This window comes from Eschscholzia californica, unplaced genomic scaffold (assembly GCF_041429995.1).
Source record: "Eschscholzia californica isolate CP2 unplaced genomic scaffold, dmEscCali1.0.p SCAF_3, whole genome shotgun sequence".
Classification (NCBI taxonomy): Eukaryota; Viridiplantae; Streptophyta; class Magnoliopsida; order Ranunculales; family Papaveraceae; genus Eschscholzia; species Eschscholzia californica.
Window position 1 is genome coordinate 62,895,563 of NW_028238420.1, and position 17,789 is coordinate 62,913,351.

Below are 17,789 nucleotides of genomic sequence, written 5' to 3' on the forward strand. Positions count from 1 at the left end.
GGTCTTGAGATACTTGAAGGGTACTGTTGATACGGGTTTGTGCTTTGGTGGAGACACATGTCAGGTAAGCGGTTATGTTGACTCGGATTATGCTGGCGATCAAGATAGAAGACGATCTACTACTGGTTATGTATTTAAGGTACATGGTGCTCCAGTTAGTTGGCGATCGATGTTACAATCTACAGTTGCGTTATCTACTACGGAGGCCGAGTATATGGCTATGGCCGAGGGTGTGAAGGAAGCATTGCGTAGATGTATGGTGTGATAGTCAAAGTGCGATCCACTTGGCGAAGAATCAGGTTCATCATGCTCGCACTAAGCATATCGATGTCAGGTATCACTTTGTACGAGATGTCATAGAGGAAGGTGATGTTTCTCTCATGAAGGTACACACAGATGAGAATCCCGCGGACATGTTGACTAAAGTGGTGACGTGTAGCAAGTTTCAGCATTGTCTGGAATTGCTACAAATCGACTCGTGTTAAGTTGCCCGAAAGGGCGTAATGGCGACAAGGTAATCTTTATGTGAAGGGTTGGTAGAACTACGGTAGGCTTGATCCTATAAAAGGGTACGTAGGCAGCCATGGTCATATGGTGCAGTCAGATGAAGTTACATGAAGCAGATATATCTTACAAGGAGTATCCTGATGTTCGTCCAAAATTTGAAGAGTATCAAATTGTGTACGAGGTGGAGAATTGTGAGAGGCCATTGACGGTGCTTCAATTGCCGGTTTCTTGGATTGGCAGTTTAAGGCAGTTTCTAAAAATGGCATTGGCGGTTTAGATGCATTGGCGGTTTAGTGCCAATTCAATTTGGTTTCCAAAAATTGGAGAATCCCACCGGCTTATATAATATATAAATAGGGGGTTGAGTATCATCAATCTACACACCAACACAAGCAACAACAACTCTTCTTTAGAGAGAGCTAAAGAGAGAGAGCAAGTGAGAGAGAAATTTTTTGTTCATAGTTTTGAGCGGTGTTAAATTTCTCGGTCGTCGAAGATTTAGTATAGAAGGTTAATTTCTATACGGTACCATCTTGGGACGAACTTGCGGGTTGTGTGAGTCGTCTTCATCTATCCTTCAATAAAGATTTCTTGTTCGCCCGAGGACGTAGGCTTTAAAGCCGAACCTCGTTAAATTCTGTTCGCATATTTGATTTTGACTTAGCTTTTCGATTAATCTCCATAATCGGATCAATTTCTAGGATAGGTTCGATAGCTTCCGCGACTTTTAGTTACAACAAAGATCATGAATAAGATGATCAAAAAGACCAATTCTAATTATTTATCAAATGATATATCGTTTGATAATATCTTTCCTAGGCTTCCCCTGAAATCCAATTTCAAATTTAGATGCATATCAAAAAAATTCGCCTGTTTTAGTAATGCCAAGGCCGACGGTACTTAAACCAGCTACTTGGGATGCATCTGAGACTGAGACACACCGAGTTCCATTCATATGATCGAAAGTTTGTTATTGTACTTACCGGTTGAGGTTCTTATCTACGTCTTTGTTTTTTTTCAAACCTATCTTTGTCTTTGTTGTTTTGTTTGTTTTATTTATACTTTGATATACATTAACTTATGAAATAATTTTGGCTACTTCATTTGATGTGACAGTACTAAAATGGTGAGCGTAATTTTGATGAAACAATATAATAGAAAAAGGATTGGTTCATCATTGGTTTTTATTACTTGGTTTTTATTAGTCTAATTTGATTATTTGGATGTATACTTATTTGTTTGTTTAGTTTTTAGCTCTTGGTTGAATCTTAAATAGACCGAAGATGAAATAATTATTTTAACTCATGTTGAGCCCTCTTTGGGTTTAGTTAGGCACACTCCAAAGAAAGTCTATGTTCCCCTTGCTTTGGGCATGACGACCATTGTCAGTAGATCACATCAAACATGACCTTAGTGATCTTGCCCGAACTTCAAACCTAAGCAACTCAATGTTGTTTTAGTTGGTAATGTCTCAAAAGTATACTCTGTTCAACTTGTAGTCTTTCATTGTGGAAGGTGATCATTATGAGCGAAAGTCTCACCTTTTGAGCTAGATACAGGGGGTGAGAGCCGCGTTTTACCCAACTCTTCAAGTCTGAGAGAGGCCAAAAAGCACACCAATCAATTGTATCAGAGCCTCGGTTTACCAAACTCTTCAAGTCCTATTCTGGAGGGAAGACATCTCCAAGACCATACCTACCCATCTCCATTAACAAAATGACATCTAGTGATTGGGATCATCCTGTCACAGGCATTTGAGAGGTCTTCAAATCTCTGGAAAGGGGAAGAACTGCTCAAGAAATCCACACTAGCTAACCCTTACTCTATATCTAACATCAACTGAGAAAACTAGAATCTTGAGTTGCTACCAAAACTGCAAAAAACAAAAGAATAAATCATGGCTTTGGAAATTTTACTTAACTCTATCACGAAAGTAACAGTTTTATCAGAAAGAAGAAAGCCCTGCTATATTTCGAAATTTTTCATATGAAACCCAAAATACAAATTGCCACGGACCAAGCCTTGCCCATGTCGGAAAAAATCCTTTCCACAATGCCATTATACCTTCAATTCTAACAGTCTTTAAGAGACAATCATACGAACTTTTATAAACGAATTTTGTTTCTTTACCCGCAGCTTGATTCATCATTCTTGTTTTCACGACATCAGCTGGACAACTCAAAGTAGTGGCAGCAAGACCTGACATAATAGATGCTAATGTATGAGCATAGATATTATCTTCGCAAACTTGTTTTTGAATAACAAATCGTTTTGCATGATCATAACATGCTAATTCTCCCATGTTTACTAAGAATGCTCTTTGGGTGTTAGGGATTACCCCTCTCCAAAGACCTCCAAGACCTTCTAATCTTACTATCTTGTTGAATGCATCGAATGAGCTTGTGTACCTTGGTTGAAGACCTTGACTTATTAAGCGACCATCAGCTTGCATTCTTACCTTTACCAGATCTGCCGGGCTTGCCGCTACCTGTTTTGTCGAGCCGAATAGTAAGCAGAAGAAGTAACACAAGACCAACCTGACTAACTTTTGACGAATGTTTTCGAATTCATAATCAAGAAAGAAAAATGCATGACCCTGAAAGTATTTTGATTGAAAGGGGATTGTTCATGATGTTATAAATGCTATTAAGATTCGACTAAAAGGGATCCGTGTTCTAAAAGCCAATACCAGACATTTTTGGGCGATCCAATTACCTTCTAGGCTTAATTTTTAGTAGCAACTCAGAAAGACGGTCTTTCAGTTTTTATGAAGTTTCATTGTCAGTAAGAAGAGAAAAATGTTAAACGGCCTTTCGGGATAAAAAAAATAATGTAGGAATTAGAGATCCTTGCTATTTGCTTGGTTTATTTTGCAAACCGAAATCCTTAGGTTCGGGTTTCCGACGAAAACATATTCCTACCAAATCCCTTGTTTCGATTTCCACCTTTCGGCTTTCGCCATGAGATTTGATAGGATTTGGGTTATTTCAAATCACATTCATACCTACATTTACACCACCCACCACAACACTAGCACCACCACCACCACCATTGCGCCACCACCATATATTTACACCACCCACCATGACACTAGCACCACAATCGCGGCACCAGTACACATTACACCACCCACCACGACACTAGCACCACCACCACCACCATTGCGCCTCCACCATACTCCATCCACATTACAACCAGCAGCACCACCATAACAACCACCACATTTCTATCACCACACCCACAAACAAAGGCATCAACTTGTTGCCACTTCCAACTAGAGATGTAGTTTCTTGATTTTCCATTCTCCTACGGTTTTCTTGGATTTCCTGATAAGATTTCAAAACCTTCCACTACTAACTTACAATTTGGGGGAGAATATAAAGAAGAATCAAGTGAAAACAATGCATCTCTAAAAATTATCAGGAAACTGAGAATTCAATTTCATTTCTATATGCAATGTAGGAAGAAAAAGGAACTACTTTTGTTAATTCAGAATGTTGATTATAGTTTAGTTCAATCAAATTCTTCAATTTTACTCTATCTATGTTCAAATTTGAGCAATATGAAGATGCAATTAAGATCTCGAATTGGGGATCTTTTTTTTTTTTGGTTTACCTGAGCAATTACGCCAGAAATTCCTCCTAAAAACGCCTTTTTAGAGAGAGAAAGAGAAAGAGAATCATTCTGAACTGAATTTCTAAGATGCTCATATCCGACGATTCGAATGGGAGTGTAGAAAAGATGGCGAAGAACAGCTGCTGATAATCCATTGTAAAGACCAAAAAGACCTTGTTTATGAACAATCTCTGATGCGACTCGGAATGCGTTGGTTGAGCGATTTGAAGTGATTGATTCACCGTGGAGCTGAAGTCTTGTCTTTGTAATGTCAATTGGGAAGGTAGTTGTTTCTGCAACAATGGCGGATAGACAAGTTAAGAAGATCTTCTTGTTGTTATTATCTGATTTTTCTTTCTCTTGGCTTCCTTTTAATTTCATGGTGGACTTTTTAGAGAGAGAGAGAGAGACGAATAAACTTCTAGAGGGGAGAAGAAAAACAAAGATCAATAATATTTCCTAAATGATGAAAATCAATTTCCCCATAAAGAAAGAGGCCTAATTTAGGGTTATTTAGTGAATAGACCCCAGTTATTTACCTATATTAGGGATCCACCCCCAAAACGATAATGCTTTAGGGGTTACCCCCCATTCTCTATTTTTCCGTCTAAAGCCCGTTAAGTGGCGAGCGTGCCAGTCACGTGTGTTTCTTTTGACGATTTTGCCCTCCTCAAGACCGTTTGAAATTTGTACCAGAACTTACCCAATCTTTCCCAACGGTCGAATGAAAGAGGCCCAATCCTCTTTATAAATAGATCTTTTGGTTGAGGGTTTATAACAATTTCTTACTCCAAATCAACCAAAGGCAGTGCTAAAACGATGGGAGGAGGTGTTAAAAGTGAAGAAGCGAACCAGTTAAGCCATTTTTGATCTTCTGTAATGGGGGTCCTTCCCTAAATAGTTATTTTACAGTGGGGGTCCTTCTCTAAATGTCATAATATTCATGTTATATTAGGGACTATCGAGCTTCAGGAATCGTTGTAGAGAGAGAAATCAGAGGTGAGAACGAGCTAGGAAGAAGATATCATTGAACCCTTTCAATCTATTTCGATTTTTGCTTGAAATCGAAAAAAAAAAATCTAGGGTTTCGAAGGGTCGAAGGATTGTTTTGTGATTCCCGCGTTTTCACCCAAATATGGGTAGTTGAGAAACTTGAAAACATTAAATAAAGAAATTAAAACTTACACCGTTGATTTGGAGGAGGGCAAGATCGTCAGCAAATTCTCACGTGACTGCCACGCTCGCCACTTAACGGGATTTAGACGGAAAAATAGAGAATGGGGGGTAACCCCTAAAGCATTATCGTTTTGGGGGTGGACCCCTAATATAGGTAAATAACTGGGGTCTATTCATTAAATAACCCCCTAATTTAAACCATAAAGAAAGAGGGTTGAAGCTCCACGCCTCCACGTAGTGAAAGAGGCCTAAAGACTAACAAATTTATTATATTATTTACTTTATAGATTGATTAAATTACATGGGGTAAATCTTGTTGCCAAATTGCTTTCACTGAGACTCGATCCCACGACCTCATGGATTTAAGAGGGGTGTCCAACCGCTGCACCAAAATGTGGTGGACGGGCTACTAGTTGTTGGCTTGCTCCGACTTTATAAAAAAACATTTGTATGGTAGGTGATTTAGAGAAATAATAAATTTTTTGGAGAATAAACTATCAAAGGGTAAAAAACTCAAAATATTCTCCCGAACACACCTCTACCTTTCGTATGGAGGTATAGTTACCGGTCGGCAATCTCGCTAGAGATTCTCATCTCTCTCCCCCCTCTCTTTTGTCTCTTCCCCTCTTCTCTGTCCCTTCCTTCTCTCTCTCCCTCTCGTCTCTTTCTCTTTCATCTCGCTTTGTTCTCTCTCTAGTTTCAGGGGAGGAACCCCTTCGCCGGACTTCTGATTTCAAGAGAGAAGACAAAAGAAAGAGGAAAGATGAGAGGAAGAAGTGTCGTCTCCAATTTCGTCAGAATTTGTTGTGGAGGTTGTTGGATTTTATGGTTGAGGTGGTCATAGTTCACTGTGTAAGTGGGAAAGGAAGAAGAGGGAAAAAGTTAGTTTAAATGTTTCGAGGAAACAAAAAGTTCTAACAAATTTTTGTTTCCATCCAAAACTTTGTACACCGGATAATTATTTTATTAAAAACTCTACTCAAACCGCCTATTTGAACCGCCTAAGAGAGAAACCATGGTTTCTCTCTGACTCTCTCCACGTGAGCAAACATGTGAGAGGAGAGAGAAACTTGGGCGGTTCAATTGGCGGTTTATGTGGTCATGTTGTTTTTTTATTTCCCCAAGTCACGTACCTAACTACATTTAGAGAGCAGTTACAATCTTCATCCACCCTCCCATCTCTTCTCATCTCTCTGCTCCATCGCAAATTGTGTGATCTTCTTTCATGAATGAAGTGGATTCGGAGAAAGTATCTTTCTTTTTGTCGGAAATAATGCAATGATAAAGTGTACCGTTTTGCCCTACCCGAGACGCCCATTAAGTCAAATAGGCTTTGAAATATAATATCCGGGCCCTGACCCTACACCAACCCGATTCCCGCCTTTAGGGTAAATGTAGGGGTGGGATTTTGGTCCGGAAACCCGAAATCCGCCCACGGCCGCCCTAGTCCGAAGCGTCCGTGACCGTCCGTTGCCCGAATCGGTTCGTACCCGCCCGATCGAAAGAGCTTAAGCGGACGGACGCGGGCATAGGTCCTTACCCGGTGGTCCGACCGAATCCGCCCACTTATATTGTCCCGCCCGACCGAATTCGTCCATACCCGTTCGTTTATCCTACCCGTTATACCCGCCCGCCTATATGATTGGTTTTAAGCTTTTAGATTTGTAGGATTAGCTACAACCGTTGGATTTCAAGAGTAAAAATATATAACCCTAGAACTCACTTTTTTTAATCTTATCTTCGCCTCTCTACTTCTCTAGTCTCTCTCTCCTCCAAAATCTCAATATCTCATCAGTAACCCTTGAACCCACAATACACCGGAGAACCCACAACGCACTGATCGTAATCTATGTGAAGAAAAATACAACCGATCGTAATCCATGAGAAATCTCAATAATTATCTTTTAATTTTATATTCATATACTTTTTGGAATTGTAAAGTAGGAGTTTAGACATTTGTATTTAGTTACTAAACATTTTTAATTTCGGATAAATCTCTTTTTATTTGTTCATTAGTAACCGGTGCCCGACCGACCGATACCCGGTTTGTCCGACTATCAAAACGGTCACGGACGGGCACTTTGTTAGAGAAAAAATCTGAAATGTGCGCCCGTTTTGTCCGGATGTCCGAATGGACACTTAAGACTTATACCCGTTCCGCCCGAACTGGTTGACTTAGTGTCTGTTTCCCGCCCGTCCGAAGTAGTTGAGAGAGACGTGTGATATCTATTAGGGAAAGTAACGTGATGATCCAGTCTATCCTCTCGATTTCATCTTTATCTAATTATATACTATCTCTACTTTCTCTCTCTCTCCTTTTCTCTCTTGATAAAGCTAGGAACGGGAAAAAAGCATAAAAAATTCCAATTGACTCGATTTAATGTGGTTATTAGATAGATGCGTCTGGAAGGAATATCACTAACTTTATATATTCTCCCAAGTTTATAAAACAGCTCTTCTTGCAGAATTGGTTCTTTGGTTAATTTCTCCAAGTAACCACCTCCTTATCGTTTCTTCCACTTACCCTTCTCGTATTTAACCAAAACCCCAAATCTCTATTCAATTCTATTCTATTCTAAACAGAGAGAGAGAAAAACAAATCTATATAGAGAGAGAGCGAGGGAAGGAATGCCATCGATAACTTATTTTGCTAAATTGGTTTCAATGATGTGGAGAATTGTGTTTATGTTGGCTGAAGGTGTGGCAGATCTCTTCACCAGTAGGTTTTAATTGTAAAACATGGAGTGGAGGAGGAGAAGGATATTAAGATTTTCTTTTTTTCAGGTTAGTCATATTGTAATCTAGTACTAATTGTTGTTTTGTGGGATACTCATTGTTAATTAATAAATTGTAAATATGTAGTATTGTTTTTCCTGATATAGTAATTGTTTTGTTAAATTCAATTCTTGTGTTTATTTCATACTATCTGGCAACGTTTCATATATATGAGGTAAATATGGCTCAAATACGACTCTTAGTCAATGATATATCGAGGTTAGGAATACCAAATTTAACATAAATATGTAGTATTGTATATGATCCACATTCCATACTTGACAAGATTTATTATGGTGCTACCTGATATGAACCAACAACATTTCAATACGTATTCACTGATATCCGATGGATACCTCCTATATAACTCTAAGAGGTGATTGATTGATTCTTTTCCAAGTTTCAATTCTTAATTATTTCATGTATGTTAATTAAGTTTTAATTGTGTCACTAAAATTTCTGAGTTAAAAGAGGTAAGTTGTGTGATTTAAGTCTCAAGGAACTCATATCATCTTCATAAACTGCTGGCTTATAGCACAAAAGTTGGGTCCCTTTAAACTTTTTCTTTTTATTTTTTGATAAACAGGTCCCTTTAAACTTTAGCAGCGCCATTGAAATAAGTAATGGGTATCTGGTTCGATATCATCTATAAAAGCATTGGACCATAACTTCTAGTAAGTTGAACTTATAGATAATTAGATACACCAAGCAGAATTACCAATGATGATCTCATGCTTTGCATAAATTCGTATCACACAAATGGCACGTGTTTGCTTGACAACGTTTCGTCAAACACACATGAAGCGCTTCAATATCAATAAACATGTCTTAGTCTTTTATGGTACACAATCTTCCCCCTTTCTCTACCTTTTTTTTTTTTTTTTGATGAGACCCCTTTCTCTACCTTGGGCGCAGTAAATTTTTGTTTAGTTTACGTTCGTGTAAAAGACTTAAACCAAAATGTGGCACCTAACCTCCAAATTCTCATCCCCAACGTGTCGCTTACAAATCTAAGAAGGTCAATAGGCATATATAAGTATTTGATAAAAGTGTACTCTGTTAGATTTTTTTTGGTCTTTCAAATGTCAAAAAAAAAAAATTTCAACAAAAAAAATCTTATAAAGGGGATCACAATTCACAAACAAACATTGGTCTCTCATGGTTTAGGGAATAATAGTTGAGTAAGATAAAAGTGTAGAACGAGAAATATGGAGCAATTACTCGTATGGTTTACTCCTCACCCAAATTACATAAAAAACCCTAGATAGTCTTAGCCGTTGGAAAAGAATATAACCGTTACACTTATAGGAAAATTTAAAATATAAAAACAAAGTTACCTGCAAATCCAAGACTTTCCCTTTAGATTAAGAATCAAAATCTTGAAGAAGAAGAAGAAAAATGATGGAAGAAAAACAAAACCAACAAGATATGGAAGAAGAGATAATGCAACAGCTTAGATTCAAAGCAACTGAACTTCTTCTTAGAGAAGAATGGAATGAATCAATCCAAGTTTACTCTCACTTCATCTCTCTCTCTCTAGATTCTCTCTCTAAGATCAATGAAAAATCAGATCCTGATCAATTCTCCAAGTTGCAAAAATCTCTCTGTTTAGCCTTCTCAAATCGAGCTGAATCAAGATTAAGACTCAGAAATTTTTCAGAAGCTCTTGAAGATTGTGATAGAGCATTAAAAATTGAGACTACCCATTTGAAGACTCTTCTATGTAAAGGTAAGATCTTACTCAATCTTAATCAGTATTCAAATGCTTCTAATTGCTTTAAACAAGCTCTTTCAGATACTCAAAACAATGGAAATAGTGAAATGCTAAATGGGTATTTAGATAGGTGTAAGAAACTTGAATTTCAATCTAGAACTGGTACTTTTGATTTATCTGATTGGGTATTAAATGGGTTTCGAGGGAAATCTCCCGAACTCGCTGAATACATCGGTTCGATCGAGATTAAGAAATCGGAAAATGGAGGAGGGCGTGGGCTATTTTCGACGAAGAACATTGAAGCTGGAACTTTGTTGTTTGTCACCAATGCCATTGCTACTGGTAGAGGGATATTACCGGAATCCGATGAAGAATCGAAAATGATCATGTGGAAGGATTTTGTTGATAAAGTTCTTGATTCTGCATCAAAATGCAGAAAAACCCATGATTTGATTTGTATGTTATCAACAGGAGAAGATGAGGAAAAGCTTGAAGTTCCTGAAATTAATCTTTTTAGGCCTGAAACTGAAGAAGGAACTTCATTCTTGTCAAAAGAGAAAGAACCTGAAACTGAAATGAGTAAGATTTTAAACATATTAGATGTGAATTCCCTGACTGAAGATGCAATTTCAGCTAAAGTTTTAGGAAAGAATAGTGATTATTATGGAGTTGGTTTATGGGTTTTGGCTTCTTTTATAAACCATTCTTGTGATCCTAATTCGAGGCGTCTTCATGTTGGAGATCATTTGATAGTTCATGCTTCAAGAGATATTAAAGCAGGGGAAGAGATCACATTTGCATATTTTGATGTTTTAACAACATTAAAGAAGAGGAGAGAGATGTCTCAAAATTGGGGATTTAAATGTAATTGTAAGAGGTGTATATTTGAGGAAGAGATGATTGATCATAAAGAAGGATTTAAAGAGATTGAGATGTTTATTGAGTGTGGGTCAGAATATGGTAATGTTGTTGTTAGATTAGAGGAAGGAATGAAGAGATGGATGGTGAAAGGGAAGAAAGAAAAGGGTTATCTGAGGGCTTCATTTTGGGCTATATTTTCGGAAGTTTTTCGGTCGGAAAAGTCGGTTAGAAAGTGGGGTAGACGGATTCCACCGGTAGAGACAGTGGCTGAGAGTGTTGCAGATGCCGTGGGCGGAGACGAGAGAGTGCTGCAAATGGTGGTAGAAGAGTTTAAGAGAAATAGTAGTGGTGGTGGTGGACTTATGGAGATGGAAAAAGCAATGAAAATGGGAAGATGTGTTTATGGGAAAGTGGTTAAGAAGAAGGCCATGAAAGCTCTTCTTGAGCTTATTAGCATATCATAAACAAAGCTACTTTTAAAACTAACATTTGTATTCTTTTTAAGATTCTAACTTCTTCATATTTTACATACCAGTAAACTACAAAATGAATTCCATGAAAGTGAGTAATAAGAAGTTTTCCACAATTGTTGTTTCTAGTTGTTGTTTGGATTCAGTTTCCATTCATTTGTTTGAAAAATTAGACCTATGATGAGCAAGGTTACTTCTACTTCCCCACCATACTACACTTTTGGGAACTTTGGAGGGTTTACTTCTCAATGTAGAACTAGAACCAGGTGAACAAGCACTGAATAGTAATTTAACCCAAATAGACCCAACTAGGTTTCACACAAATAGACTCAACTAGGTTTGATCTAAGATAGATCCAATTAGCCCAAATAGACCCAATTAGGTCTGACCCAAAATAAACCAAATTACAGTGAACTTCACCCAAATAGACCAGGTTAGATGAAAATTTGATTTTTAATCACCCCCACATCTTTTTATCTTACCACCACCACTTCCTACTGCGGCCACCACTACCTCGGTGACCACCAACTCTCTGTCTCTCTCAAAAGTTCTCTTTTTTCTCATTATTCTGACAAAGGGAAAGGTTCTCTATCTTTTTCATCTTTTCATCATCATTACCACCATCAACACCCATCGCCACCTTTAACAAAAAAAAAAAAACACCCATGGCCACCAGTTCTCTATCTCTTCTCTCTCTCCTTTCCTCTCATATATTATCTTTCTGCTCGCTATTCCGATTCAGAATTTTCTCTCGTTCATTTATTTGTATCAAGCGAAGCAACAACCACCTTTTTCATAAATGATTCAAAACTAGACAAGTACCGAGATCAAAAAAATTACATAACTCTTAGCGTAGTGGTTTTGTAAGCTAGTCGCTCTCTCTCATTACTCAAAGATTTTAAAACCTAATTTGGCCTTCGACATAATAGTGATAGCACCCGTGGCATTATGTATACAAATCTTGTCAAGTCCGTACACATACATTCTTATATGAAGGAGAATTCCAGATTATTTAGTCTTTTGTGTTTGCATTAGAGATTATTTAGTCTTGGGTAAACTGTAAACGGAACGGAATAAAAAATTTTGCTAAGGGGAGACTGGCTGGACCTAAAGACTTATATCTTTCGGCGAACCTAGCATCGCGCCACGAAAAACGGGGATATCCACCTTTACTCATGTCTTTCTTTATCTTCTTGTCGTTTAGTTGTTCCGCCATGTTTAGCTAACTCTCGCAGTTGATTATGGGATGAACTTGTCATGAATTTTATAGTTATGCACATTGTGATTTAATGTTTTGATTATGAACCGATGTTCTGTTCATTCGATTATTTGTTTCAATCATTTCTCATGTGTCTTGTCAATGACTTCGCACAGTTAATCGATTAGACATAGTGATCCATACCTACCGTAGTTAGGTGACTAGACGACACCATCGATGACTCGGTTTTGATCAACTAGGATGCTTGTTTGTCTACGTATGATCTCCGGATATATGTAGCACTTGGAGATAATTACCTTAAGAGTCGAGCTTAGATTTTGCATCGACACATTATATTGAACCGTAAATCGTCGAAGGATCATCATTACTGATTCTCGATCCTCAATACCTCTATCACCTATTTTCCTTCGATTCTTCTCGTGAGTCTTTCTCTCCATTTTACTTAGATAATCTAGATAGTTGTACCTGTTTTCTTCCTTTGTTGTTGATTCCTTTCAACCCCCATTTTTTAACTTTATTTATTTTCGTTTAGGTCTAAGATAGCTAATGACACCTACACCTAATAGGATACGTGATATAAAGATGGATCATAAATAAGAGATCTGACGGTCAAGATGAGCTGCAGAAATAATATACGTGTGTAACACGTGTATGCACGTAACGGATCGAGAAGACGAGATCCGACGATCAACAAGAATTCAAAATATTGAAGATATATTGAAGATATGTGAAGATTTAGTTTCTTATATTCAGAATATCTCTTTTAACTATCTAATGGTAATATTAGATAGATTTTATATTATTTCCTAATCAGAAACTAGGAAACCCTAAACCCTAAGTTATCTATAAATAGGAGAGGGTTCTAGGAATCAAACTCATCGAGTTATCGAGTTATGTAACAGATCGACCCCACATACAATTGTTTGTGGTGATTATTAATAATGAAGTAATTTCTCCGTGGATGTAGGTCTTGAGTATCCGACCGAACCACGTTAACTATCGTGTCTTTACTTTATGTCTAAATCTCCGATTATTATATAATCGTAAATTTAACAACACCAGTGGACTGGATTCTCCCGATATTCAAATTACCTTCCTATCTCTTTGGATTGACTTTGGTATTACCAAGTTTATTACTTCACATCGCGCACTTGCGGTGTAACAGTTTCGGGCCCATCAAACTTCCATGAGAATGAATGAACCCGCTACAAACTCTTTCCATCACGACTTGGACTTTACCCATCATTGCAACAACAATGCCAAAAAGTTCGCAACGCACATTGCCGGAGCACTTAATGAGATGAAGTGTTGCCGTAGAAACATTCACATAAAAATTACTATACTTCAGTATTACTTATAAGATTGTTTTAAATGTGAATTATGAATGTGTTAATCTCGACGGTTCTGACAACAGTTTATACGTCATGCTGCATTTAGAGTAAATTAAATATTCCAGAAAGCATAAATGAGGGTTCGCCTACAAGGTGCTCCCAGATGGATAGTTTGGCAGATAAAGCGAGGAAAACCCTTGAGGCGACTTGCTAAATTTTGAAAGAGTCTAGGTATCCATTGAGAAGAAGAATAAAGCCTGTAGGATTATAAATAAAGTATCTAATAGTACTATTAAAGTTGGATCAACTTTGTAACCTCTTTTTGTGAAGACATTGTTAAGTTGTCCTCATAAAATTTAACATTTTCTTTACATAATATTATGCACTCATACACGTACCTAATTTGACTAAATGTTGGATCATTTGAGTCTTACATTTTACTTATGTAATCTTATGCACTCGTACACATTTTGTAGAATAAATTAATACATGATTTTGAACAAAGCTTCCTTGAGTCTCGTCGCCTTTTAAGCACATGCCTACAAGGATATTTGTAGTGCAGTGCAGGGTATGCGCCCGCACAGCCCCCCACCACAAAGACCCCCCATTTTTAGTTTCTTTGGTCTTAGAATTTAACGGTTTAACTACTAACTAAATCACAATTTAAACAGCAAAGCGGCACTAGCTCCACTGGTTTGATACTTTGATTCACGGGCAGGAGGTCACGGGCCTGTTGGCATTTTAGCTTTGTTTTTTTAAAGAGAGCGACGCTTATTCCTTGATAGCTAATTATATCATTTTATAGTTTAATTTTAATTCTTATAGTGTTTACACATCAAATAAGTTTTATATCAACATCATACTTTCAGTTTATATTGATCAATGATTTAATCATTCTTTTATAGTTAAATCATTTCAAAATGAAAAAAGAATCATATAGTGAGTCTCTTTACACTTTTATGTTCTTCATACAAAAGACCCCTGATTGGAAGAATTTTTGGGCTTATAGTCCAAAAAACGGGTCCTAATAGTAGATATAATCCTCTCTAATCCTATAAAGGGTTTTAAAACCAAAAAAAATAATATAAATGAATATCTAGTCCATTTGGTCTCATCTAGAGAGAAAACACAAATCTCTAGAATAAATATTATTTCATAATCCCTAATCTAACATTTCCATATTTTATAACTAATTTACCTTCGAAATCTATGCATATCTTTTTCCATATTTATCTCTCATGTTTCTCTCCAATCATGTTCTATTCAAAGTAAGGATATCTTCATTATTTTCAGTAACGGAAACTCTTTATTTGATCTCTTTAAAACCGATTCTATGCATATCTTTTTCCATATTTATCTCTCATATTTCTCTTCAATCATGTTTCTATTCAAAGTAAGGATATCTTCATTATTTTCAGTAACGGCAACTCTTTATTTGATCTCTCTAAAACCGATTCAGTTTGACAAACCTCCATTAAACTCAGAAAATCTTCTTCTTCTACATTATATTGTTGTCCAAATTCATCATTTATCAGGTTTAATACTTTCGAAATCTTTATAAACACCATTGTTAATATCTAATATTTCTTCTTATACCTAAAATCCTAATTATTTCGCTCTATTATAAAACGTATCAGATTTATGATACATATCTATAAGATCTGTTTACTAATTCATTAACTTCGAATGTATGATGTTTATTTTCTCTCTCTAAAATTTTCATAACTGTTTAAGATCTTTATGTTTATTCCTTATTCAATTATTCATAACTAAAACCCTAAAATTTTCATAACTGTTTAAGATCTTTATGTTTATTCCTTATTTAATGATTCCTTCAAAGTTAGTATGTTATGTTTGAATCCAGTGATAATTTCATATTTCTTTAGATCTATGATTAATCTTCTGTTGTTTCTGATATTTCGTGAGATCAGATTATCAATCATCAATCGAATGTTTGATGTTTATGTTCTTTCTCTCTCTTAAAATTTCATTTATGTTTTTGATCTTGATGTTTAATCCTGCAACTCGAGTTTGACATTATTGCAATCAATCATCATAGCAGATATCTTTAGATTTGTAGTTTAAACTTAATGATATTCTCATTTTTTTTTTCTTCAGATCTGGTCTTCAATCCGTACGGATTTATGAAACATTTGTTCTTTCGTACGGTTACTCATAACAGAATTTACAGTACATTTACTTTATCGTAAATTACCAACATTTATAGTAAATTATGGATATTTTATAGAAAATTACCCGTGCTTTAACACCAAAACAGTACTTATTTCATTAGTAGAAATACTTCGCTTTACTATCAAATCTCCTGTACTTTGCAATAAAGTATATATAATTTACGTATATCTTCATGTTCATACCATTATGTATATAATTTACGTATAAGTGCACATAAATTATGTATTATTTATTTACCATTACGTGTACTTTTCACCCAAAACAGTAGCCTTCATAAGTTTACCAAACTACTCAAAACCTTCAAATGTTGTCAAAATTTGACAAACATTATATATAATTTACGAAACTGTACATGTAGTTTATAATACAATATATGATTTTTTTTTTTCTTTAATGTATGTGTATTATGTGTGTAGATTTGATATACCAGATGAAATTTCAAAGAGAATCATCAAATCAAAGTGAGTCAACGAAACTAATGGAGAGTACATGGATGGGCACCATTTTTGAACCAAAGAAGATTTTGTACTTTTTTTTGTAACAGAATGTAAAGGATGTGTAATGTAAAAGAATTTATGTGTAATTTATTGAACAAGACCCACATACATTTGATAAATTATGTTGTATACTTGACAAATGATGGTTTCCTCGTCATAAATAATACATAATTTACGTATTTGTTTCATAATTTGTATTCTATGTGTATTTATGTATGAGTAAAAACGAAAACATATGTTGCTTTAATGTTCCCAGAAAAATATACTATTTCCAAATCTGAAAGTTAAGGGAGAGAAAGTGATATATATGTTTTGTATATTAATCCCCAAATCACGCTAAATCGATCCTAGAAAATATACTATTTCCAAATCTGAAAGTTAAGTGAGAGAAAATTGATTTGAATCGAAAAAAATTTACATAGTAAGAGAGAGAAAATTGATTTGGTTTCCAAATCTGTAAAGAGAGAGAAAATTGATTTGATTATGATTTTTGTTTTGAATTGATTTGGAAATAGATTTGCTTTCCAAAACGGTTAGAAGATAGAGAAAAATCAATTTCGGATTTATACTCCCCTAAATCACGCCCACATTAGAAACATTCCAAATTCACCCTGGAAAATTAAAAATCCCGTGATTTTTGTAGGAGGGACATGGACGGTAGTTATCTCATAAAGAATGGGTTATTATGTCCATAATGTAAAAGGACTAAATATCCATGTCTTGGGAAGATTGGATCATAAATCTTTTTTGAATATTATTTTGGTCTATATACCCACGGACCCTGATTGGGATTTGGCACTGAGCCCCTAAATTCTCAGCCACGGTCCTGGTGCAGTGTAAACCAATTTATGCATTGTGCAACTTACTAAAGGAAGGGAATGACATTTGGAGATGCACTATGCATATGATATAATGTCTCTTTGCTCATTATGTGAAGTGTACAATGTGTTATGTACAGGAGTTTTTGCAGGGTTAAAATTCGTTGCGGTCACATTTTTTGCTAAGTCCGAACCAAATTCTTTGGACTTGCTCCTTATTTTTTACTGACTTGAACTTCTCCCTTATTAACCCTTTTGTTGAATGTTTTTCCCTTCGTTTATGGTCAGAGAAAAGAGTCGTAAGAGGTTCTTCAAAGCAGAGGAAGTCTTTACTTGGTCTTTAAGTTTGTCTAACTTTGTACTTCCAATTCATAAAGGTAATTTGTCAACAAAAAAAAAATCATAAAGGTAATGTCTCTAAATTAAATTTTGATTTCAAACGAAACTTTCATTTAGTCTTGCTTTTTCACCATAGATTCTTTGACCTCGATAGAAGCTTAACAAAAACACTAGTGGTCTCGCTACAAATGTAGAATACCTGGTGCACACAAATATGTGCTTCAAAAATTTCAAGAACCGGAAACAAATAACAAACAACTTAATTTTAGGTTGA

General features: G+C 36.0%; 2 protein-coding genes across 2 annotated transcripts; one reads left to right on the top strand and one right to left on the bottom strand.

Annotated features, from left to right (window-relative positions):
* Nucleotides 1-2,405: 2,405 nt before the first annotated feature.
* Nucleotides 2,406-4,603, bottom strand: UCP3 (Mitochondrial substrate carrier family protein). Its single transcript, XM_086669908.1, has 2 exons — nt 4,123-4,603; nt 2,406-2,995 (listed from the first exon to the last, which is right to left on the bottom strand). Exons 1-2 carry the CDS (start codon nt 4,501-4,503, stop codon nt 2,453-2,455), a joined length of 924 nt encoding a protein of 307 aa, XP_086526034.1. The 5' UTR covers nt 4,504-4,603; the 3' UTR covers nt 2,406-2,452.
* A 3,020-nt stretch (nt 4,604-7,623) lies between these two features.
* On the top strand, nt 7,624-11,246 carry SDG35 (SET domain protein 35). Its single transcript, XM_086669907.1, has 2 exons — nt 7,624-8,082; nt 8,660-11,246. Exon 2 carries the CDS (start codon nt 9,472-9,474, stop codon nt 11,110-11,112), a length of 1,641 nt encoding a protein of 546 aa, XP_086526033.1. The 5' UTR covers nt 7,624-8,082; nt 8,660-9,471; the 3' UTR covers nt 11,113-11,246.
* Nucleotides 11,247-17,789: the final 6,543 nt, after the last annotated feature.

Coding starts and splice junctions, on each gene's coding strand:
- UCP3 (XM_086669908.1), bottom strand. CDS start 4,503: ATGAAATTAAAAGGAAGCCAAGAGAAAGAAAAATCAGATAATAACAAC. Junction 2,996..4,122: donor TTTCTGGCGTAATTGCTCAG/GTAAACCAAAAA, acceptor TCGACAAAACAG/GTAGCGGCAAGCCCGGCAGA.
- SDG35 (XM_086669907.1), top strand. CDS start 9,472: ATGATGGAAGAAAAACAAAACCAACAAGATATGGAAGAAGAGATAATG.